General features: G+C 42.4%; 1 protein-coding gene across 3 annotated transcripts in view; it reads left to right on the top strand.

The window, feature by feature from the left end:
- The window catches only part of MAPRE2 (microtubule associated protein RP/EB family member 2), a 197165-nt gene extending 177571 nt beyond the window's left edge, over positions 1 to 19594 (top strand). For all 3 annotated transcript variants that reach the window (XM_077270453.1, XM_077270454.1, XM_077270452.1), the window contains 3 exons: positions 11095 to 11231; positions 12003 to 12161; positions 16417 to 19594. In XM_077270453.1, the coding sequence (XP_077126568.1) occupies positions 11095 to 11231; positions 12003 to 12161; positions 16417 to 16494 (374 nt within the window). In that variant the 3' untranslated portion in view covers positions 16495 to 19594. The remainder of the gene's footprint in view (positions 1 to 11094; positions 11232 to 12002; positions 12162 to 16416) is intronic.
- Positions 19595 to 25434: the final 5840 nt, after the last annotated feature.

Consider the following 25434-nt stretch of genomic DNA (forward strand, 5'->3'; position numbering starts at 1 on the left):
TTTAAGATGAAAATGACAAACGTAGTATGAAAATAGGTTTAGCAAAATCGAGGTCCGCTTACTAGATAGCAGGAAGACAGAAAGGGTACTTTCATGGTCAGCTGAAAACCCTATCAATACACCATCCTGAAATTACTTTAAGACTCTAGTATTAACTCATAACATCAGAGTGGCAATTTCAGATCACAAGAGCTTTCCAGACACAGAAACGAAACTGCAGCTGTGAACTGGAACAAAATGCAAAAAACAAACAAGGACAAAAGTCCGACTTAGCTGGAAGTTGTCTGGTAGCAGGAACATGCACAGAAAGGCTTCTGATTACAATGTTGACCGGCATGGAAGTGACAGAGGAGCAAGGTTAAATAGCGACTCCCACATCCTGATGGGAACAGGTGAACAGAGGGGATGATGCACACAAGTTCAATTCCACCAGTGGCCACCGGGGGAGCCCAAAATCCAATTTCACAACAGTACCCCCCCCCCTCAAGGAGGGGGCACCGAACCCTCACCAGAACCACCAGGGCGATCAGGATGAGCCCTATGAAAGGCACGGACCAGATCGGAGGCATGAACATCAGAGGCAGTCACCCAAGAATTATCCTCCTGACCGTATCCCTTCCATTTGACCAGATACTGGAGTTTCCGTCTGGTAACACGGGAGTCCAAGATTTTTTCCACAACGTACTCCAACTCGCCCTCAACCAACACCGGAGCAGGAGGCTCAACGGAAGGCACAACCGGTACCTCATACCTGCGCAACAATGACCGATGAAAAACATTATGAATAGAAAAAGATGCAGGGAGGTCCAAACGGAAGGACACAGGGTTAAGAATCTCCAATATCTTGTACGGGCCGATGAACCGAGGCTTAAACTTAGGAGAAGAAACCCTCATAGGGACAAAACGAGAAGACAACCACACCAAGTCCCCGACACAAAGCCGAGGACCAACCCGACGCCGGCGGTTGGCAAAAAGCTGAGTCTTCTCCTGGGACAACTTCAAATTGTCCACCACCTGCCCCCAAATCTGATGCAACCTCTCCACCACAGCATCCACTCCAGGACAATCCGAAGATTCCACCTGACCGGAGGAAAATCGAGGATGAAACCCCGAATTACAGAAAAAAGGAGACACCAAGGTGGCAGAGCTGGCCCGATTATTGAGGGCAAACTCCGCTAAAGGCAAAAAAGCAACCCAATCATCCTGATCTGCAGACACAAAACACCTCAAATATGTCTCCAAAGTCTGATTCGTCCGCTCGGTCTGGCCATTAGTCTGAGGATGGAAAGCAGACGAGAAAGACAAATCTATGCCCATCCTAGCACAGAATGCCCGCCAAAATCTAGACACGAATTGGGTTCCTCTGTCAGAAACGATATTCTCCGGAATACCATGCAAACGAACCACATTTTGAAAAAACAGAGGAACCAACTCGGAAGAAGAAGGCAACTTAGGCAGGGGAACCAAATGGACCATCTTAGAGAAATGGTCACACACCACCCAGATGACAGACATCTTCTGAGAAACAGGAAGATCCGAAATAAAATCCATCGAGATGTGCGTCCAAGGCCTCTTCGGGATAGGCAAGGGCAACAACAATCCACTAGCCCGAGAACAACAAGGCTTGGCCCGAGCACAAACGTCACAAGACTGCACAAAGCCTCGTACATCTCGTGACAGGGAAGGCCACCAGAAGGACCTTGCCACCAAATCCCTGGTACCAAAGATTCCAGGATGACCTGCCAACGCAGAAGAATGAACCTCAGAAATGACTTTACTGGTCCAATCATCAGGAACAAACAGTCTACCAGGTGGGCAACGATCAGGTCTATCCGCCTGAAAATCCTGCAAGGCCCGCCGCAGGTCTGGAGAAACGGCAGACAATATCACTCCATCCTTAAGGATACCTGTAGGTTCAGAATTACCAGGGGAGTCAAGCTCAAAACTCCTAGAAAGGGCATCCGCCTTAACATTCTTAGAACCCGGTAGGTATGACACCACAAAATTAAACCGAGAGAAAAACAACGACCAGCGCGCCTGTCTAGGATTCAGGCGTCTGGCGTACTCAAGATAAATCAAATTCTTGTGGTCGGTCAATACCACCACCTGATGTCTAGCCCCCTCAAGCCAATGACGCCACTCCTCAAAAGCCCACTTCATGGCCAAAAGCTCCCGATTCCCAATATCATAATTCCGCTCGGCGGGCGAAAATTTACGAGAAAAAAAAGCACAAGGTTTCATCACGGAGCAGTCGGAACTTCTTTGCGACAAAACCGCCCCAGCTCCGATTTCAGAAGCGTCGACCTCAACCTGAAAAGGAAGAGCAACATCAGGCTGACGCAACACAGGGGCGAAAGAAAAGCGGCGCTTAAGCTCCCGAAAGGCCTCCACAGCAGCAGGGGACCAATCAGCAACATCAGCACCCTTCTTAGTCAAATCAGTCAATGGTTTAACAACATCAGAAAAACCAGCAATAAATCGACGATAAAAGTTAGCAAAGCCCAAAAATTTCTGAAGACTCTTAAGAGAAGAGGGTTGCGTCCAATCACAAATAGCCCGAACCTTGACAGGATCCATCTCGATGGAAGAGGGGGAAAAAATGTATCCCAAGAAGGAAATCTTTTGAACCCCAAAAACGCACTTAGAACCCTTCACACACAAGGAATTAGACCGCAAAACCTGAAAAACCCTCCTGACCTGCTGGACATGAGAGTCCCAGTCATCCGAAAAAATCAGAATATCATCCAGATACACGATCATAAATTTATCCAAATAATCACGGAAAATGTCATGCATAAAGGACTGAAAGACTGAAGGGGCATTTGAAAGGCCAAAAGGCATCACCAAATACTCAAAGTGGCCCTCGGGCGTATTAAATGTGGTTTTCCACTCATCCCCCTGCTTAATTCGCACCAAATTATACGCCCCACGGAGATCTATCTTAGAGAACCACTTGGCCCCCTTTATGCGAGCAAACAAATCAGTCAGCAGTGGCAACGGATATTGATATTTAACCGTGATTTTATTCAAAAGCCGATAATCAATACACGGCCTCAAAGAGCCATCTTTCTTAGACACAAAGAAAAAAACGGCTCCTAAGGGAGATGACGAAGGACGAATATGTCCCTTTTCCAAGGACTCCTTTATATATTCTCGCATAGCAGCATGTTCAGGCACAGACAGATTAAATAAACGACCCTTAGGGTATTTACTACCCGGAATCAAATCTATGGCACAATCGCACTCCCGGTGCGGAGGTAATGAACCAAGCTTAGGTTCTTCAAAAACGTCACGATAGTCAGACAAGAATTCAGGAATCTCAGAGGGAATAGATGACGAAATGGAAACCAAAGGTACGTCCCCATGCATCCCCTTACATCCCCAGCTTAACACAGACATAGCGTTCCAGTCGAGGACTGGGTTATGAGATTGCAGCCATGGCAATCCAAGCACCAACACATCATGTAGATTATACAGCACAAGAAAGCGAATAATCTCCTGATGATCCGGATTAATTCGCATAGTTACTTGTGTCCAGTATTGTGGTTTATTACTAGCCAATGGGGTGGAGTCAATCCCCTTCAGAGGTATAGGAGTTTCAAGAGGCTCTAAATCATACCCACAGCGTTTGGCAAAGGACCAATCCATAAGACTCAAAGCGGCGCCAGAGTCGACATAGGCATCCGCGGTAATAGATGATAAAGAACAAATCAGGGTCACAGATAGAATAAACTTAGACTGAAAAGTGCCAATTGAAACTGACTTATCAAGCTTCTTAGTACGCTTAGAGCATGCTGATATAACATGAGTTGAATCACCACAATAAAAGCACAACCCATTTTTTCGTCTAAAATTCTGCCGTTCGCTTCTGGACAGAATTCTATCACATTGCATATTCTCTGGCATCTTCTCAGTAGACACCGCCAAATGGTGCACAGGTTTGCGCTCCCGCAGACGTCTATCGATCTGGATAGCCATTGTCATGGACTCATTCAGACCCGCAGGCACAGGGAACCCCACCATAACATCCTTAACGGCATCAGAGAGACCCTCTCTGAAATTCGCCGCCAGGGCGCACTCATTCCACTGAGTAAGCACAGACCATTTACGGAATTTTTGGCAGTATATTTCAACTTCATCTTGCCCCTGAGATAGGGACATCAAGGCTTTTTCCGCCTGAAGCTCTAAATGAGGTTCCTCATAAAGCAACCCCAAGGCCAGAAAAAACGCATCCACATTGAGCAACGCAGGATCCCCTGGAGCCAATGCAAAAGCCCAATCTTGAGGGTCGCCCCGGAGCAAGGAAATCACAATCCTGACCTGCTGAGCAGGATCTCCAGCAGAGCGAGATTTCAGGGACAAAAACAACTTGCAATTATTTTTGAAATTTTGAAAGCAAGATCTATTCCCCGAGAAAAATTCAGGCCAAGGAATTCTAGGTTCAGATATAGGAACATGAACAACAAAATCTTGTAAATTTTGAACTTTCGTGGTGAGATTATTCAAACCTGCAGCTAAACTCTGAATATCCATTTTAAACAGGTGAACACAGAGCCATTCCAGGATTAGAAGGAGAGAGAGAGAGGAAGGCTGCAATATAGGCAGACATGCAAGTGATTCAATTGAAAGCACACTCAGAACTGAAGGAAAAAAAAAAAAAAAAAAAAATTTTTCAGCAGACTTCTTTTTTCTCTCCTTTCTCTGCCAATTAATTTAACCCTTTGTGGGCCGGTCAAACTGTTATGGTTCTCAATGGCAAGAGAACATAGCCCAGCATACATAGGAACTAGCTCTTGGAAGGATGGAAACTTAAACTGACCATGAACTAAACCTGCCGCACAACTAACAGTAGCCGGGTAGCGTAGCCTGCGTTTTATCCCTAGACGCCCAGCGCCGGCCGGAGGACTAACTAATCCTGGCAGAGGAAAATATAGTCCTGGCTCACCTCTAGAGAAATTTCCCCGAAAGGCAGACAGAGGCCCCCACATATATTGGCGGTGATTTAAGATGAAAATGACAAACGTAGTATGAAAATAGGTTTAGCAAAATCGAGGTCCGCTTACTAGATAGCAGGAAGACAGAAAGGGTACTTTCATGGTCAGCTGAAAACCCTATCAATACACCATCCTGAAATTACTTTAAGACTCTAGTATTAACTCATAACATCAGAGTGGCAATTTCAGATCACAAGAGCTTTCCAGACACAGAAACGAAACTGCAGCTGTGAACTGGAACAAAATGCAAAAAACAAACAAGGACAAAAGTCCGACTTAGCTGGAAGTTGTCTGGTAGCAGGAACATGCACAGAAAGGCTTCTGATTACAATGTTGACCGGCATGGAAGTGACAGAGGAGCAAGGTTAAATAGCGACTCCCACATCCTGATGGGAACAGGTGAACAGAGGGGATGATGCACACAAGTTCAATTCCACCAGTGGCCACCGGGGGAGCCCAAAATCCAATTTCACAACACGCTATTAACCCTGTGTGACAAAATTTTTACTATTGAGGCAGGCAGCCTCAATAGTAAAAACATCTAATGTTAAAAATAATAATAAAAAAAAAACAAAAACAAATCATTATATACTCACCTTCCGCCGCCTTTCCGACGCTCCGGTGACCGGTCCATGCAAGCGGCAGGTTCCGGTGCTAAGGTTGGTGTGCGACAAGGACCTGCCATGACGTCATGTGCCTGCGACGTCATTGCAGGCCCTGCACGCCTGCACGAGAAGGACCTGCCGTGACGTCACGGTCATGTGACTGCGGCGTCATCACACCCTCGGACCGGAAGCTGCCGCCTGAACCGAACACAGGCGACAGAACTACAAGGGGCCCCTCGGAAGGTGAGTATATGTTTATTTTTTATTTTTTAACCTCTGACATATGTGGCTGGGCAATATACTACGTGACTGGCCAATATACTACGTGGCTGGGTAATATACTACGTGGCTGGGTAATATACTACGTGGCTCTGTGCTGTATACTACGTCGCTGTGCAATATACTACGTGGCTCTGTGCTGTATACTACGTCACTGGGCAATATACTACGTAACTGGGCAATATACTACGTGGCTGGGCAATATACTACGTCACTGGGCAATATACTACGTAACTGGGCAATATACTACGTGGCTCTGTGCTGTATACTACGTTGCTGTGCAATATACTATGTGGCTCTGTGCTGTATACTACGTAACTGGGCAATATACTACGTGGCTCTGTGCTGTATACTATGTCGCTGTGCAATATACTACGTGGCTCTGTGCTGTATACTACGTAACTGGGCAATATACTACGTGGCTGTGCAATATACTACGTAACTGGGCAATATACTACGTGCCTGTGCAATATACTACGTCACTGGGCAATATACTACGTCACTGGGCAATATACTACGTCACTGGGCAATATACTACGTCACTGGGCAATATACTACGTCACTGGGCAATATACTACGTGGACATGCATATTCTAGAATACCCGATGCGTTAGAATCGGGCCACCATCTAGTAGTATAATAATAATGTAAAATTAATGTATTCAGTAATGTTGCGGTAGATTGGTCTTTTAATTTTTTTATAAATCTTGCAGTTAATATTATATAAGCCACGATAAGGACAAATTTTCTTATGTTTGAGGCCAGCGTTAGATGTTCCTAATCTTGCAAATCTTTATTCGTTACATAGTGGAATGTGTTGAGAACAATAAAACATAAAAATGATCACTGTAAATCAAAATGAATATTCCATGGAGGTCTGGATTTGGAATGATACTCAAAATCAAAGTGGAAAATCAAATTACAGGCTGATCCAACTTTAGTGGAAATGCCTCAAGACAAGGAAAAGATGCTCAGTAGTGTGTGTGTCCTCCATGTGCCTGTATGACCTCCCTACAATGCCTGGGCATGCTCCTGATGAGGCGGCGGATAGTCTCCTGAGGGATCTCCTCCCAGACCTGGACTAAAGCATCCGCCAACTCCTGGACAGTCTGTGGTGCAACGTGACATTGGTGGATGCTGCGAGACATGATGTCCCTGATGTGTTCAGTCGGATTCAGGTCTGGGGAACGGGCGGGCCAGTCCATAGCTTCAATGCCTTCATCTTGCAGGAACTGCTGACACACTCCAGCCATATGAGGTCTGGCATTGTCCTGCATTAGGAGGAACCCAGGGCCAACAGCACCAGCATATGGTCTCACAAGGGGTCTGAGGATCTCATCTTGGTACCTAATGGCAGTCAGGCTACCTCTGGCGAGCACATGGAGGGCTGTGCGGCCCTCCATGGAAATGCCACCCCATACCATTACTAACCCACTGCCAAACCGGTCATGCTGAAGGATGTTGCAGGCAGCAGATTGCTCTCCACGGCGTCTCCAGACTCTGTCACGTCTGTCACATGTGCTCAGTGTGAACCTGCTTTCATCTGTGAAGAGCACAGGGCGCCAGTGGCGAATTTGCCAATCCTGGTGTCCTGTGGCAAATGCCAAGCGTCCTGCACGGTGTTGGGCTGTGAGCACAACCCCCATCTGTGGACTTTGGGCACTCAGACCATCCTCATGGAGTCGGTTTCTAACCGTTTGCGCAGACACATGCACATTTGTGGCCTGCTGGAGGGCTCTGGCAGTGCTCCTCTTGTTCCTCCTTGCGCAAAGGCTGAGGTAGCGGTCCTGCTGCTGGGTTGTTGCCCTCCTATGGCCCCCTCCACGTCTCCTTGTGTACTGGCCTGTCTCCTGGTAGCACCTCCAGCCTCTGGACACTACACTGACAGACACAGCAAACCTTCTTGCCACAGCTCGAATTGATGTGCCATCCTGGAAAAGCTGCACTACCTGAGCCACTTGTGTGGGTTGTAGAGTCTGTCTAAGGCTGGTTTCACACTTGCGTTTTGATCTGCAGCGTTTTTTAAAAAAACGCATGTGGTGAAAAAACGCATGTAAACGCAGCAAAATGCCGCGTTTTTTAGACGCATGCGTTTTTGCATGCAGAAAAAAAACGCGGCGTTTTGCCGCGATTACATGCGTTTTTTCCAGCGTTTGCGTTTTTTAAACGCATGCTGAGAAGTGTGTGACAGCTGCCAATCATCAAAATCAACTAGAAAACCCACTATAAACAGAAATAGCTAGGGTTAGGGTTGGGGTTAGGATCCCTAGTAACCCTAGGGATCCTAACCCTACCCCTAACCCTAACCCTGACAAGCCACCCCCCACCATCAAGGTGATAAAGGCATCCAAACCCTACCCCTAACCCTAACCCTGACAAGCCAACCCCAACCATCAAGGTGATAAAGGCATCCAAACCCTACCCCTAACCCTGACAATCCACCCCCCACCATCAAGGTGATAAAGGCATCCAAACCCTAACCCTAACCCTGACAAGCCAACCCCAACAATCAAGGTGATAAAGGCATCCAAACCCTACCCCTAACCCTAACCCTAGGGATCCATAGGAATTGGCTATTATGTTGACCTGGTGACCAGGACATTCTTCTAATAAAAAGCTTTGTTCAATGTGGACACCCCAAGATATACGGTATTGCTATAGAGTACTAAAAATATAAACTCGTAGAGTATTGACTGTCATATAGGGGTAGGGTTAGGGTTAGGGTTTGGATCCCTTTATCACCTTGATGGTGGGGGGTGGCTTGTCAGGGTTAGGGGTAGGGTTAGGGTTAGGGTTTTCTTGTTTTTTCTTGTGGTTAGGTTTAGGGTTAGTGTTTTCTTGTTTTTTTTGTGTTTTTCTATAAAAACGCATGCGTTTTTAACGCAAGCAAACGCATGTGCTTAAAAACGCATGCGTTTACATAGATAGCAATGCATTTTTTTGCCGCGAATAAACGCATGCGTTTTTTTGCGGCAAAAAAACACCGCTAGAAATTACTACATGTTGCATTTCTGCAAATGAACGCACGCGTCAAAAAACGCATGCGTTGCCGAAAACACGTCAAAACACACGCTAAAAAACACATGCGTTTTTTAATGCTAAGTATAGGAAAAAAACGCATGCGTTTTTTAGCGCTAAAACGCAGCGGACAAAAACGCAAGTGTGAAACCAGCCTAATGCTACTATGAGTGTGAAAGCAGAGCCAACATTCAAAAGTGACCAAAACATCAGCCAGAAAGCATTGGTACTGAGATGTGGTCTGTGGTCCCCACCTGCAGAACCACTCCTTTGAGTGTCTTGATAATTGCTAATAATTTCCATCTGTTGTCTATTCCATTTGCACAACAGCGTGTGAAATTGATTGTCAAAAAGTGTTGCTTCCTAAGTGGACAGTTTGATTTCACAGAAGTTTTTTATTTACTTGGAGTTATATTCCGTTGTTTAAGTGTTCCCTTTATTTTTTTTTGAGCAGTGTATTTCCACTGACCTGCTACCTATTCCTAGCATTTCCTGATTAATAACGGTATGATTAGTGGAGACTTTGTCCCAATTTTCCAATTTATTGAATCTTCAAAAACTTGATGGGGAGGGAGGAGATTTCTTTTGACACTGCCATACATACAAACATGTGACCTAGTTTCTTTCCCAGTGCAGCAAGTAACATATTATGACCATGGTGGTTCCAAAGTCCTACTTTTCTGACATTAGTATTTGTTGGGAAACATAATGCATGGACTTCATAAATATGGTGTTTGGTCTAAATAACATATTTTTCAATGCATGTATGATATTAGAAACTCCCCCCCTCATATTTCCACAAAAATGTCTTTCTGCAGTATAATATATGTTATATCAACTGAGGTATATGCGATCTGTAAACTTCAAAAACATAAGTAAAAAAAAAAACACCACTCCCTTGTGGTTGGAATCAATAGGAAGTTGCGTTTTCTGAGACATAGATACAACAAGCGTGCACCGAAGAACTAATACATTTCTTGAAGATCATTGGTCATGTGAAGTTAGACTATCCATCTAGGGAGTTTCTATCTCTGTAAGACAAGGATGTCCAAGTCAAATCCACAGAGGGACAAAAATAAAAGCTTGGACGAAGACGGGAGCCAACCTTGATATTTATAAAAAAAAAAAATGCCTACAATTGAGGAAGTTTTTCCTCATCAAATATAACCATGAACATTTTCATATGGAAACAAAATTAAAGTGCTTGTCCAACCAACAAAGTATAATTTTAATTAATAGATCTTACGAGTCGGATCACACGTCCAGAGCAATGGGTATCTCCTCGCGTGCAGGAGCTTATATCGAATCATGGGGCTACATAGTAGAAGTTCCACCCCCCTCTCAAAAAAAAAACAAACTGCCAACTAAACACAGTGAATTCCTCCACCGGTACCATTCACACACATGGTATGATGACCCTACTGTACACCCCCTCTATCCTCTGCAAAGTATGGTGACCCCTACACAGTATGATGCCTCAACTGTGACTCCTGACACAACTCTCCACATAGTATAATGGGCCCCACATAGCCTTCCAAATATTTCAATGGCCCCCAAATATTACAATGGCCCCCACATAGCCTTTCAAGTATTATAATGGGTTCCCACATAGTCTTCCGTACAGAATAATGGCCTCACAGAGTCCTCTATACAATATAATGGGCCCCACATAGCCCTCCATACAATATAATGAGCCTCACATGGTTGTCCATACAGTATAATAGCTCCCACATAGTCCTCCATATAGTGTATAATGGACCTCACATTAAAAAATTACTTTTCCTTGTTCCACCTCTGCTCTGGCCTCAGCAGTGAGCGCTCTGAAGCTCTACACTGCTTGGCACAGCAGGTGCAAAATAGTGAAGTCATGACACCTACTGCTCCAAGACATCCGCCAAAGAGAGAATGATGAGGGAGGGAGCAGACGGCTTCCCTCTTCCATCATTGCACAATGCCAATACAATTGAAAGTGTAATTCTGGCCGGGGATGTGGGCAGGGCTGTGCATCGCACGCTAAATATAATCACTCTGTGGGCCAGATTTTGACAAGTATGCCCTAAGATCTCCACTGACAGAACAAATCGCCATTTATGTCAGTGTCTCCTTGAGAGAACTATGCATATCATCTGTATATGAACTATATGTAGTGTTGCTGGATTTTTTTTTATACAGATTTCTTGTTTTGTTTTTCACTCAAGGAGCTGCAAAATGTAGTCCTATTGCAAAACCCGGTACCACATCATCTCGCCCATCATCTGCAAAAAAAGCAGCACCCAGTTCTTCAGTAAAAAGTGATAAAGATTTGGAATCACAAGTTGCACATCTTAATGAACAGGTAACTTTGTATGGTCATGAAACTGCATAAACTACTACGCCCATTTGGTAGTCTTACTGTATAATGCAGGTTCCCTAACCTGTGGCTCATGGCCCCATGATGTCTAGCTCGTAGTGGTCTCCCTAGCTAAGTGAATTAGCACCAGGCCAAGCAACCAACTCTGAAGAGCAAGTCTCCAGATAGTGGCTTTTGCAAGTTCCCCTGCATAGAAGAGCAAATTTTGATATGCATGTACAGGCCTTGCAGGTGGAAAAAAAACAACTACGTAGTGATGGCCAATCTGGCTTTTTTGGGTGATCAGGATCATTTGGCTCTGCACACCAGAAGGAGCTGACTTTTTGATTCCTATTAAATGTGTTCACCCATAAGGAGAAGACATTAAAGGTAAAATTGGCACTGTTCGATGCCGTTGGATCCTTGTGCACCCGCAGCCAGCCAATATTTAAGTTGGGTGGGAAGGGTTTCATTCCGATTGGTAGCAAATACTGCTAGAGCCGTTCCGATGCTACAAATGGCTTTCACTGAGGTGCCGGCTCTCATCACTCATTATCATCCAGAGCTGGAGATAATAAATTACTGCACGATACAAGAGGGGGTTTGAAGTTGGATGCCGTAGTGTAGTGGGAATGCTTAGTGAATGGGGGTTAGGTGGGAACGCCTGGGTGTCCTTATGCTGCCACAGTGTGATTTATGTGGGTTGGATGTGGCTCTCTACTCTCTAAGAGCTAAATGTGGCTCTCTAGGCCTAATCATTTCTATTATTACATATAGGTGCATTCATTAAAAATTGCCCTAGAGGGAGTGGAAAAAGAAAGAGACTTCTACTTTGGAAAGCTAAGAGAAATTGAACTGCTGTGCCAAGAACACGGACAAGAAGGTGACGACCTTGTCCAGCGGCTAATGGACGTGCTGTATGCGACAGATGAGCAGGTAAATAACTGTATGCAAAGCTCAAAGAGCCTATTGATCTGCAACATTTAATTGCTTTATAATAGTAACCTATTTAGTTTTTGAGGCCCCAAATATCTAAGGATACTTTACAAACGATTCAAGTTCAAAGCAAGATACAAAGTCCTCTGTCACCGACGTTCTCACTGAAATGTAGCATTTCTCTGTCTGACAAGTACATTTCACTAGAGATCTGTCAGTGCCTGACATTAGATCTATTTAATGGCTGACAGGAGCATCCTCTACCTGTTTCAGGAATAGAAAAAATGAGAAGTCAGGGACACAAAGCTTTCAATGAAGGGATTGCTCACAATTGCTGCTCAGACATGGACGGAGTTATTTTGTTTGTCAGTTTTGTGACACACACACACCATATTTTCTCTTTGGCACTTTTCACTTCTATCTTCACTTTTGAGAAGTGGTCGGGGTTACATGGCTGGGTATGTGGCCAACATCAATCCATCAAATGTGTTGAGAAGTTCACAACTGGAGAAAGACCCAAAAACAAATGCAAATCTATAGCTTTATTAAGCCATGTATTAAAGGGGTTGATCACTATTAGACAACCCCCTTCTCAATTACTATATCCCCCTTATAAAATGACAACAGCTTATTCTCACCACCGGTGCTGTTCCAGCAATGACTATATTGGCTTTCCCGGGACTCACGTGACATTATGCTATGTGAGCCCTGCAGCCAATCAGCGGCTGCTCCACTCCTTTCAGATGAAACTGACACCTGTAAGAAATGAGGACTGTTACTGCTCTCAAACCTCCTCCGAATGTCTGCTACATCCAAAGGAATTGAGAGACTAGAATCTCTAGTATATGCCACATTCTATTATCATGGGGGTCTAAAAGGTCATGGAAATGAAGAGATCACAGTGCTGATTCAGCATGGTGTCTTAACTGGTATTGCTCTGCACAAGGACACCTGGCTGTTAGCGGTGCACTAACTGTGATGTCCAGAGAAAGCTTGGAAGGGGGAGCTGCAACCTCTTCGTCCCCGGGGTCACAGACAGCCCTAGCGGTTGGACTTTGATCATTAATTTAAGTGCTGGCATACTCTAGTGGTAGGCTGTCATTTTATAAGATGAGAACCCATTATAGGGTCTTTTTACATGATTTGTGTTATAGCACTCATTTAAAAACATTATGATTTTGTAACTTGAGAGGATTTTACACCAAGCTCTTTACATTACTGTCTGCAGCACGTGGCCTGTAACACGGGTGGATGTAAGCAGTGATAATAGAGTGAATTATAGCAGACTGATCACTGGCTGAACTTGTTTCTTCTGGGCAGTGATCGGGAACAATCATTCCTATGTGCGATCATTCGAGCGATGGGCTGTGTTAAAGGCTGCGAGTTCCCACAGTTGTGTAGTAAGTTTTGGTATTCTGACTAAATACACTGTGTCCTTTCCTCCATAGACAATGTGATTAAAGATTGAATAAAACCAGCTTTCCCCTCTGATTGTGGTTGGAATCTGATTTCTATCATTATTATAATCTCACTGCTGGAAGCCGTTTTCTCCTGGAGGGCAAATTACTTCATTGAATTTTTCCCAGCTGATATGCTTGTTTCATATGACCGACAAATGTCCATGTGCCTGGGTAAAGGTCCAAGATGGAGGGATACATGGATGGATGTAGTCTACAGATAAATAGACAGGCTAGTGGCCCAGGTATATTGCATAAGACTCGATCATGGTCACACGCCGCAGGTTACTTCTAGTCTTTCCTGTCTGTGTAGCTTCTGCTTCTTAGTTTGGCTTTACTGTCATGGAGATTTTCTTCATTGAAAGAAAAGAAAACGCCATAAACCTGCTGCTAGAGGCATCTATAGAACTACCATTGCCAAGTGCTGTAGAGGAATCCCAACATACAGCATAGATTGCTATGGAAAGTTTCATCCAGTTTGTCGTTGTGATGGTGTGCTTTTTATCTGCTGTCTTTCTTTGAGGCTTTTTGCTTGATTGTCATGTTCAGATTGTGATTTTCCTCATCCATTGTCCTCATCTGACCTGTGGATTACTGTAAATCCATTTCCTTGCTTGAAATTCATCAGTGTTCTGGATGACTGTTTTTGTGTATTTGCTAGTATATCTCACACAGAGATGGGAACATGTCGAATTCTTACCGTAATTAAAATGCCTTTTTAGTAATTATATAGCTTAGTTGAATATAAGTTAATGGGAATTAGATTAAATAAATGACCAAACTGTTCCCTAATAGGTGCCGCTAACAAGTGACTGAATCTGGAGAATATATGATATTAAGTGTATATGTAATAGTTAATTAAAATGAACCTCTATTGATGTCTTTTGTCACTGTGAGAATTAGATTTTCCAAAAATAAATGTTAAAGCTTGAAGATATTTCTAATGAAGAACACATCTGCCCGGCCGCAGCCGATCCTGCAACTAGGTCATTCTTAATAAGGAGCACATTGGTTTTCTCATGCTGCCACCTTGTGGCTGTAAGTGGCACAGGCTGCAGTATAGTCATCTGTGTTCTTGTACAAAGTGCCTGGAAGCAACATTGAAAATGGAGCCAAACCTTGAAATGCCATTATGACAATAAAGCCTCTTAGAATGTTTTAGTGGCGCTTAACATAATATACACAGGGAACATCTTAAAAAGGGCACACTCCTGAGCATAAAGCAGCCCAAAATTTGCCGTATACCTGTTATCCATGTCCACTCCTCAGTCCGATTACTGTAAGTATCCACTCATTGACCTTCTGCTGTTAATCCAAAGACTCCTAATGTGTTCTTGGCTACACAGAAGAGACCAATCTCTTTTTTTTCAGTCATTAATGTACAATAAGCGAAGGCAGTAATTCACGATTATATTGATTTTATTACGGAGTAGTCCAATTCAATTGATTAATGTATTCATATCACCAGCACAAACATGGGAAAATTGTTTTCCTCTCATTTCTGTGACACTATTTCCCACTTTCCCTCTAGAGATCACGTCTGCATATTGTAATATTTTGAATGGGGTTTAACATTCGTTCTTTTTTGACAGTTTGAGTTTTTTGCATTTAAAAAACATAAGTCCTCATACTCCTTTTATCAATGCTCTATAAGTGAGACGTTTCTCTGTAATTTGCATGCAATGTTAAGATTTTGAGCATGGATCCAAAAAATATCAAAATGAGTGATTCTCGCCTTGGGGGCACACATGCGGTGGTGTTGGAGTTGGCGGTCACATGCCGATAAGATGCATTTTGTTTCTAATGGACATTTCTCCTGAAATGTGACCACATGTTCTCACCAACAATACGGAGGAGTCATGACAGTGTGCACACCACACACTCGCACAATTCTGCAGTCGTGTAGAGTGACTACAGACTTTTGCCCCAAACCTGGACAGTCACCTCCACTGCTGGTCCTGTGCTGCCACTTCCTTGGTCCCACGGCAGTGTTTTTACTCTCTTGCCATGACGTAGTGGGTGGATATGTGGCCTCTGCAGTCAATTACTAGATGTAGCAGAGGTGCGTCAACACCACTGAGGTCACCTCTTTGGTTAGTTATCGGCTTCCAGTGTCCACTTCTCCATGCTGACTCTGGGTGATTAACAGACGAGTGAACTAATGAAAAAAAGTCCTTTTATACCATTGTTGGCTGTTAAAAAAAAAAAAAAAAAGAAACATTAGATTGAAAAACACTTTTAAAGAGGACTCATCACCTCTGATGACCTCACGTAGCCAAAATTCCAAAGCATAATTTTTTTTCATAACATTCAGGAGCAATAACAGAAGAACTCCCCAACTGTGTTACCGTTCCCTTTATCCAAGCTGCTTCTTCTCACAGCACTGAACGTGTTAGCAATGATGTGGTCTACTTGCCTCTGCAAACCTGTCTCCAACCTCTTTCTTCCATGGTATTCAGATGATCACCTATCCAACAAATTCATTGAAAGTTTCAAAGAATCTGAGGGTTTCTTGGGAATATCAGTAAATATCTTATGGCACTTTGTAATTTAAAATCTTGTTCAACTGTTCTATGGTTTATTTTATCAAGAATTCCCTTATACGAATGTATAGTTCTACACAGGGCTGTGGAGTCGGGGTCCATTTTGGTGAAGGAAATTTGAGGAGTCAGTCGGTGGTTTGGCTACTGACTCCACAGCCCAGTCTCTACCCAAGTTCCTTACTGAAGTACTAAGATTGTTGGCTTTTATACTTAGTTTTCCTGTAAGTCACTAAATCTATCTTTTCCCCTATGTAGGAAGGCCAAACAGATCATCATGATGGCGATGAGCATGACCATGTTCAAGATGATCCACAGCAGCAGGACGAATACTGACCCCACCTCTTCCCTTCCACCCACCTCACTGTTGTCATTTCACGTGGAACTTTCTTTTAAGAGAGCAATGTGTGGCCAGTCACTCTCGGCACACCCCTACCATGTAATGTACTATAGTGAGCGCCAGCAAACCACTGCATTCTGTACATGTTACTTTCCTGAAGCGTGAAGTTTACAGACGTTATTCCAGCCCATGAAAGCGGAGAGGCGTGGGGCTACTCGGCAGCAGCTTGTATCACTTGACTGTTTCAAATTGTTTTCAAATCTTTTCCCATATTTTTTTTTATTTATTTGTAATTGAGCTATTTCCTTTGTTTCCAAACTGCTTGCTTCTAATTGTAATATCGTACAATATTTATATATACATGTTATACATAGGAACCATCACTACCACGTATCACGAATGTAAAAGTGCAAAGTTAACATAAAAAAAAGGAAAAAAAATAACACATGTCCCATATTAATGTATCATATGAAGGAGACAGGATTGCTGGCGTGTAGGTGAGAAAGTGTTGACCCGTTTTAGGGGGTATGTTTTGGTTAATATAAACTAAAGGGAACAATTGCACTCAATACGTGAAGATCTGATTACGATCCTACATAGAGCTAACATTCACCCTTCCGATGACAGAAGTCTCCCAATATCAGTGGAAGGAAGGAGACTTTTGCTCTTGGTAATGTATATGTTCCTAGGTCTTCCATAACATCAGGACTTTCTCTTTTGTCTTGTGCAAGATCTTAAAATTCCTGAGCTACATCCATTTTTCACCCCTAAAATATTAATCACTTCCCAATACTGCTCTTTTGTTGACATAATTTACATTTTATTCTTTTTAATTTCTCAGAGTTTATTTTGTTACTTTTTTTTTCTATTGTTAAAAGAAACCATTTGCAAGACATAGATTAGTTATGGGGATGTTGGTGTCAGACTGAAGCGTGCAGGGCTCATGCAGCCGTGAACATATTGTTGAGGTACATATGGGATATTATATGCAGTATTTTTTTTTATTAATTTTTAGTATACATACATACATTTATGTTGTCTTGCTATTTAATGATCTTAAGGTGTTGTAATGAAGAGCAGTTCATTTTTCCCACATTTGGCATCTACCCTGCATTTGCTGAAAGCTTAGGAGGCACCAGAATGTCCCAGTCTGGCCTGCCACTAATGTTTTGTTATATGGCCTGGCTGAACACTCCTCTATTAAAGATATTTGTATTCTAAGTACAACTATAACACCAGCTGTATGACATGTACCACAACTAGCTGTCTACATAAGGTCAGTAGCTATTCTTTCCACTGCAGGGGAACTCTGTTTTGGCCACCAAATATCTCCCTTGGCTTTCAATACACAAGCATGCTTGGCTTGGATGACTGCGCACGCGTTCTTAGTATGAACAGGCGAGGAAGCCCCGGCCAGACGTCTTTAAGCAGCGGCTTATTTCCACTAACTTAAAGGATTGATCAGTTGTGTTTTAACCCCAACTCTGATCTCCCCCCAATATCTCCTGTTGGAGGGAGTCAGGGACCCCCATACATATTAGATTGTCAGCTGGTCTCCCCAGAAAGGCAGCTATATACATCTAGTGTACATGGCCAGTTTAAACCCTGTAACGCACAGAAACTGTCATGTAAAGAGGACTATAACAACATAACGTCTCCATACAAACATTTACCCAATTGCCATAACATGCAGTAATTCAATGTGGCAGCAGCAATATTCTAAGGTGACCTATGCTTGTTAAGCGTTGTAGTGCACTATATTTCTCTGAATGCAGTATTAATGGACTTGAGTATACAATGACACCAGTAATAATAATATAATCTGTCCCATATATATGCTACCTCTACTATTTATCGAAGGCTTGGATGACTACCTGCTTAGCAAGCATCATGGAAGCTGTTTGTATATTCTTCTTGAAATGCCTCTGATCTCTGCAGTAAAAGCCATTTTGTATCACAATCCAATATTCGTAAATGTAACTCGTAAAATACTTGATGTTATAAAAGCTATAAATAGGCAAATATCTCACGATGGTCAATGAGACGTTCGCCCAACTCTGAAAATTAGATGCGTGGGGTTTATCACACAACTCATGCCATTGGATCTAGTGCATTCTTGGGTTGCTTGCACATTGAGTTTTTGTCCACGTTCATAGCTCCCGACGGGACTTGCGTCCGAACCCCTCCCCCCCCATTCAAGACAGGATTAGGACTTAGGCGCTATCGGGGCCATAAACTATAATGGGGTTGAGTCAACGTGCGCTCTGGTGTACATAATTTTCGAGCGTATAAGCCTATTGAAGGTGGACACTCAGACAAAAATGGTGCATGTCAGAGCCACGTTGACTGTCAACCCCATTATAGTGTATGCGGGGGGCTCAGATGCAAGCCTCGACGTGACCTACCAATGTAGACAAAAATACTGTGTGACAGGGCCCTTAGGCTTCAGCATTAGGAAAACTAGGCTAGCCCTCAAAATGACTTTATCTGTATATAGACACTGTAGAAACGGCATGTTAAAAGCGGAGATAATTTGGGAACTGACAATTCGGTGACACTGTTTTCTATGGATTGTACTGCTGTATATTTTCAATGCCTGTTTTTTTTTCCCTGACATTTTTTCAGTATTTTTTTTCTGTTTTATATTTTTATTTTTCCGGGTAGCGAATCATACAAAATTATATATGAAATGTAAACTGAAAGGAATGTAAACATATGTATTGTTAAATATAAATAGGTAATGAAGTCCAGATTAGTTGGAAAGAGTCTTATTCGGATGTATCACACTCATTTTACCATACACATGACTTGTCGCATGATAGAGTAGGTTTTTTTGTCTATGAATATGTGAATAACTTGCGTTTTATCTTTTTACATATTTAATAAAAAAAAAATGTATATGTTATAAAAAAAAAAATGCCAATTTTACCAACTATTCAAAATGGGGCAAATTGTAACTTTTGTCTGTCTGTTATTAAACCGCCACGGTCATTTTAAAATGCATTTTGTCTAGTTACACTTTCAGCTGAAAGGATATGGGAGAAATGATCATCAATCCTATCTGATTAATAAAACACAGCCCAGTTATGAACATTATCGGTTCACTGGTTTTAATTCTAATCTTGTAGTGATGTTAATGTACGTGCTGTAACGGGAAAATCAAGAAAAATGTTTAGCAAACTCTGTGTTTGCCCAGACCGTCAATTTTATTACATTTGTTGAACCTCTAAATCTCATAAAATACCTTGAGTTAATCCACCAGGAAGGAGGAATATACGTCCTTTTTTATACTTTTCATTCTTCTTCAACCCACTTCTGACTTTGGCTAAATAATCAGAATGATAAACTGGCGCAAAACAAAAAAAAAAAATGCAAAAATTGCTAGAACTTTGGAGATTTGTTTGTCCATCTCAGAATATGTTATAACAGTTGAAGCTTTTAACTGCACATGTGAAAAGCATGCCAGGTTTGGTGTTGGGGACTGTACATGTCATTCTTGTGCATTAACATTACGTATGTTAATTGTATAGATAGCCCAGGAAATTTTCCAATGTTCTCCTAGATTACTGTTTCCCAACTCCAGTCCTCAGAGGCCAATAACAGGTGAACAGGTCATGTTTTCAGGATTTCCTTAGCATTGCATAGGCGATGGAATTATTGCCTGTGTAAGTAAGTGGAATTATCACCTGGGCTAAGGAAATCGTGGATACATGTCCTGTTGGTGGCTCCTGAGGACTGGAAATGGGGAACGCTGCCCTAGATCATCAGGCAGACATATACCCAAAGAGTTTGTATTTGTTGAGAAATCGATTGAAAATCAGAGTTGTCTATGCTTATGAATATAACTACAGTATATGGATATATAATAAAAAGAAATTAAAGGGGTTGTCCTCTTTAAGAAAACTTCCCTTCATAGGCTGCAGAAGCTATAAAAAATAAAAAGTTCTTTTTACCCTCCCAGAGTCCAGCGCTGGCTCTTTGTCTATGTCCTGTTAACTTCAGCAGCCCTGGAGCCAATCTGCTCTGTCAGCGTAGACGGCATGGGCTGCTAAACTCTCTGGTTGGCTGCAGACAGAGACCGGGACAGGGGCATGGCGTCGGTGTTGCTCCCACTTAGTGTGAGGAGTAATCTGTTTCTTTTGTTTGTTTTTTTGCTTTTATAGCTATCGCAGCCTATGAAAGAAAGTTTTCTAGTTTTATGAAAGGTGGAATTTATTTGCATATAGTTATATAATATTATATACCGTACATTGACAGTCATAGACGACTCTGTTTTTCAATCCATCTGTCAACAAATAAACGCTCCTGGTATAGGTCTACCTAATAACCTAGACGCACAATAAATAATTTTTTTTTCCTGAGATACGTATACAGTTGTAACCAACAGTTTTTAGACTGAATGTTGTTTTTCACAGTTTGCTGTTTTAGCTTTTATAGTGACAATTTGCATAAACACTAGATTATTATTATGAAAACTTATCAGATGAAAACTGTAAAAACCGCAGAAATTCCTCATCAAAACCGCACAAAATCCGTGGCAAATCCGCACCTGCGGTTTCTGCCAGGAGATGCGGATTTTGTGTGGAAAATCCTGCACCCCAATCCGCAATGTGTGCACATAGCCTTAGCTGCACTAAACAGCTCCATCCGCCGCCGCCGACACAGCACAGCTCATCAGTGGTGGTGCTGGGTGTTGTAGCCCCACCGTTCGGACAATGATCACCAATCCTAAGAATATGTCATCAATGTTAAAGTAATGGATAACCTCTGCAAGGTTAATGCTCCTAAATATCCCTTTATAACTTTTCTACCAAGTTTCATGCCAACAGTAAGCACTCCCCCGGTAATTCTACCCAAACCCATCTCACTCCTCCACCAGGGTCGCAAACAGACCCTGCCACAAACCAATAGAAGTCCAAAGAATAAAAATTATGCTCCATTACCCCCTCACGGATGGATGGATGTATCAATTTGATGAAAGATAAATGAATGTATTCCATATTAGAGCGTATACACCATTGTGTATATCCATCACACAGAGTATACAGCACTATGTGCACATGTTATATACCCTGCTACATACATACATACATATACAAGGGGGCAGCTCAGTCTGCAGGGAGATCCGTGTCTGCCGCAGAATGCACAGGAACAATGGAGTGGACACATGCCCACCCATGTGTTTCCAAAGCCCGGAAGTGAGTAAGAATCTGACGTGACATCACAGGAAGCAGGAAATACTCAGCCAGAGATCATGTGATCAGAAGAGCAGCTCAGGATAGAGCACGACTTGCAAATGCAAAGTATTAAAATGCTTTTCTGTGGCAGTTCGTTCACATAAAAGAGACTTGGAAAGTAGTGGCCAACCCCTTTCGTTTAAACACAAGAATCACAGCTCCACCGAATTTCATTATTGCCACAAAATTACATGCTTACATATTTTTAGTGATTTTGCTGGTTCAGTTTTAAGGAGTACAAGACACTTGATATCACCTTGTCATGTTGATTGAATTAATATAACGGCAGACTCGTTGCTCTAAAAGGGGGTTGGTGCTTATAATGGTTGTTTTATTCTGTTAGCCATGTTTTCCTCTAAGTCATCATTGCTTTACAGGCAAGGACATTGCTGATTGTAAGATTGCCCCTAAATCAATCATTTATCAGATCATCAAGAACTTCAAAGAGAGAAGCTTATTTGCTGTGAGGAAGGCTTCCACATGGCCAAGAGCTCTAAGGCTATGTGCACACGTCAGGATTTTATGCGGAAATTTCCTGAGCAAAACTGGAGATTTTCCGCATAAAATCCGCACGCGTTTTTCTCACGTTTTACGCTCTGTTTTGTTGCATTTTTGTGCAGATTTTTCGCGTTTTTTTCAGGAGCTTCCCAATTCAATAACATAGTGGGAAATCCGCTAAAAATCCGCAAAATTAATGAACATGCTGCGTATTTTTCCGCATGCGTTTTTTTTGCGGAAAAATCTGCAACATGTGCACAAAAACTGTGGAATTCATTGGAAATGATGGGATGTATAATGTATGCGTTTTTTTATGCGTTTTTGCCTCGGAATACCACCGAAAAAATGCGAAAAATCCGCAAATAATCCGTAACGTGTGCACATAGCCTAAGGGTGCTATTACATTGTGTTTAGGCGCCCAGTTAGCGGCCCCGTCGGGCCTTACGTCTGAACCTCTCTCAAAACGGGATTCAGATGTATACGCCGACAGCGAAAGTGCACTCTGCTGTGCATCATTTTCGGGACTATACGCCTACTGGAGGTGGACACCCATACGCTGTCTACAATGTCTAGGTGTCCACTTCCAGTAGGCGTACATGCTCAAAAATTATGCTTGACAAAGCGCAGGTTCGCTCTGCGGCACCATTGTACTCTATGGCCTTGTCGACGCATTTGTCCAAATCCCGTTGTGTGGGGGTAGTTAAGACATAAGCCCCGATAGGACCCCAAACATGTAACTAAGCACAATGTGAAAGTGCCAGAATGGTCTCACAACAAAAATTTGGCAATGATCTTGGTTCAATATCAGCATCTGCAGACACCGGCAGGCAGATCTGGTGTCATGAAGGGCATCATAAAAGCCACTTCTCTCCAAGAAAAACTTGCAGTTAAAGCTGTAGTTTTTATCACTAAAATACTGGGGTTCACATGACTTTTTTGATCTCTTAATTTTATTTTTCTATGAAAGCAAACGATCCAACAAAAAGGAGGATTCTGCCATTTTGATTTTTTTTTTCCATTCATCATATGGGATAAACATTACCATCTTTTATTAGTTCAGATTCTTGCAGCAGCACCAAATGTTTTTATTATTTAAACATTTTGGGAAATAACACCATTTTATTTAAAAAAAAATAAAAAAATTAATAGTTAATTACTTTTTTATATTTCTCCTACTAGGAGACTTGAACCTGTGATCACTTGATTTATTGTACATCACTCTGTGATATTGTAATATTGCAGTGTATTCTAAAATTGCTAACCTCATATACACACGTGGTCAAAATTGTTATTTTTTTAAAAATTCTGTGGCAGCATGGTTGAAAATGAACAAATGAAAGTCAGACATTGCTTTTCATAGATTTTTTATTTATTATTACTTTTGTCAGATTCAAGTTATTTCTGTGACCATTGTGGGTTTTTCTGTCTTTAATCGAGGGGTGCCCACAATTTTGACCATGTGTGTAAAGCCCATTGGAGGTGGGGGGGAGTTGATGGAGGACTGAAGGGACATCTTTCCCCTGTTTCCAATCGCTTAGTTTATGCTGTCAGTTGTGACCGTGGCATTTAACCGTATAAACTGCTAAATGTGAGCTAGCTCTGATAGCAGTAGTTAGACTTGGGTGCTGGCTGTATAATATCCCTGACACGCGCTCTGTAAGAAGTGGGTCAGCTATTGAACTCGCATATCCGGCGCATATGAATGGAGATTCTCGCGTATATATAAAACTGGTCTATTTGGTGTCCATGCTTATCTTTGCTCACATTTTATTAAGGGAATCGATCACCAGTTGTATGCTGCTTTTCTGAAGTCCCAGGTTTTTGTTGCTTCCTATTATACTGTTTTAGTTCAATATTATTTTGAATCTGCAAATTTTTATGGTATCTTGTCTGCTTGATAGAAAAAAATGCAGCAAATTATCCCGATTGATTCATCAGCCATCTAAGGTCTTCTCCATACGTCCGTATGTGGTCCGTTTTCAAGGACCGCAAATATGGACACACACCCATTGCATTAAATGGTGGTGTGCACATGTCAGTTTTTTCACACGGATGGTGTCCGTGTGAAAAACCCGCAGACATGTCCCTTTTTTTTTTTTGAGCAGCATGGACAAAATGCGTGCGGCACATGTGGATATGGATGACATCCATGTGACACGTATCAGCGCCTGGGGAAAAGAGGTGCAGTTCGCACTGTTCCCAGGAGTCGGCTGCTGAAGGCAGATCTCATCATTGTCTCCTGGTCTCCCTGAGATCAGTGCGACCAGGAGACAATTATGGGAGTTGTATTCAGCACCCGCTGTGTACACCGTGCATAAAATAAATATTTTATTTAAAAACAAAACAAAAAAAAGGTCGTGGGCTCAGTCATTATCTTTGGAACCCTCAGACGGAAAGCAGTCGCTGGGGGCTGATGTTAATATTCTGGGAACGGGCTAATAGCCAGAAATGTTCCCAGGTTATTAATATCAGCTCACAGCTGTTTGTTTAGCCTTTACTGGTTATTATAGGGGATACAACAAAAAAAATTGATGTGGGGATCCCCCTATAAAAAAAAAAAAAAAAAACACAAAACCGCAAAGGCTCAACAGACTGCTGCAGGCTGATATTAATAGCCTAGGAAGGGGCCATAGATATTACCCCCCTTCCAGACTAAAAACATCAGCTCTCAGCAGCCCCAGAAATTGCGCATCCATAAGATGCAAGTGGGGTAATAGGTTTGGGGTTGATGTTGGCTGTTTAATTGCCAAGGACATCAAGCCCAGAGGTTAGAAAGGGAGAAAAGGCTATAAGGTGCCCCCATTACTAACGCCATAGTCAAGTTTAATAAAAAGTCCTTTATTTTAAATAATACTCCGTGCTGAGCAGTCGCAGTACTGATGTGACAGCTCACCAATTCATCCGGATAGACATGGGACAAGAAATACTTTTCTGGTTGCACTTATCTCAGGGAGACAATGATGAGAGCTGCCTTCAGCACCCGGGTCCTGGGAACAGCGCTAACTGTATTGCTTTCACAGGTGTCAGTACATGGACGGCACAAGGATGTGACACAAAGGATTGTCTTGAATTGTGAATAAGAATTTACAAATTTTAGAGTAAACTGCATACTCTTTGGCCCAGATTCAACAGTAGTTTCCAACATAATTCTGGAGTACCATATTTTTTGTGTAACAAAATAGTGTCTTTTGTTGTTTTTAC

This window comes from Ranitomeya variabilis, chromosome 6 (genome assembly GCF_051348905.1).
Source record: "Ranitomeya variabilis isolate aRanVar5 chromosome 6, aRanVar5.hap1, whole genome shotgun sequence".
Taxonomy (NCBI): domain Eukaryota; kingdom Metazoa; phylum Chordata; class Amphibia; order Anura; family Dendrobatidae; genus Ranitomeya; species Ranitomeya variabilis.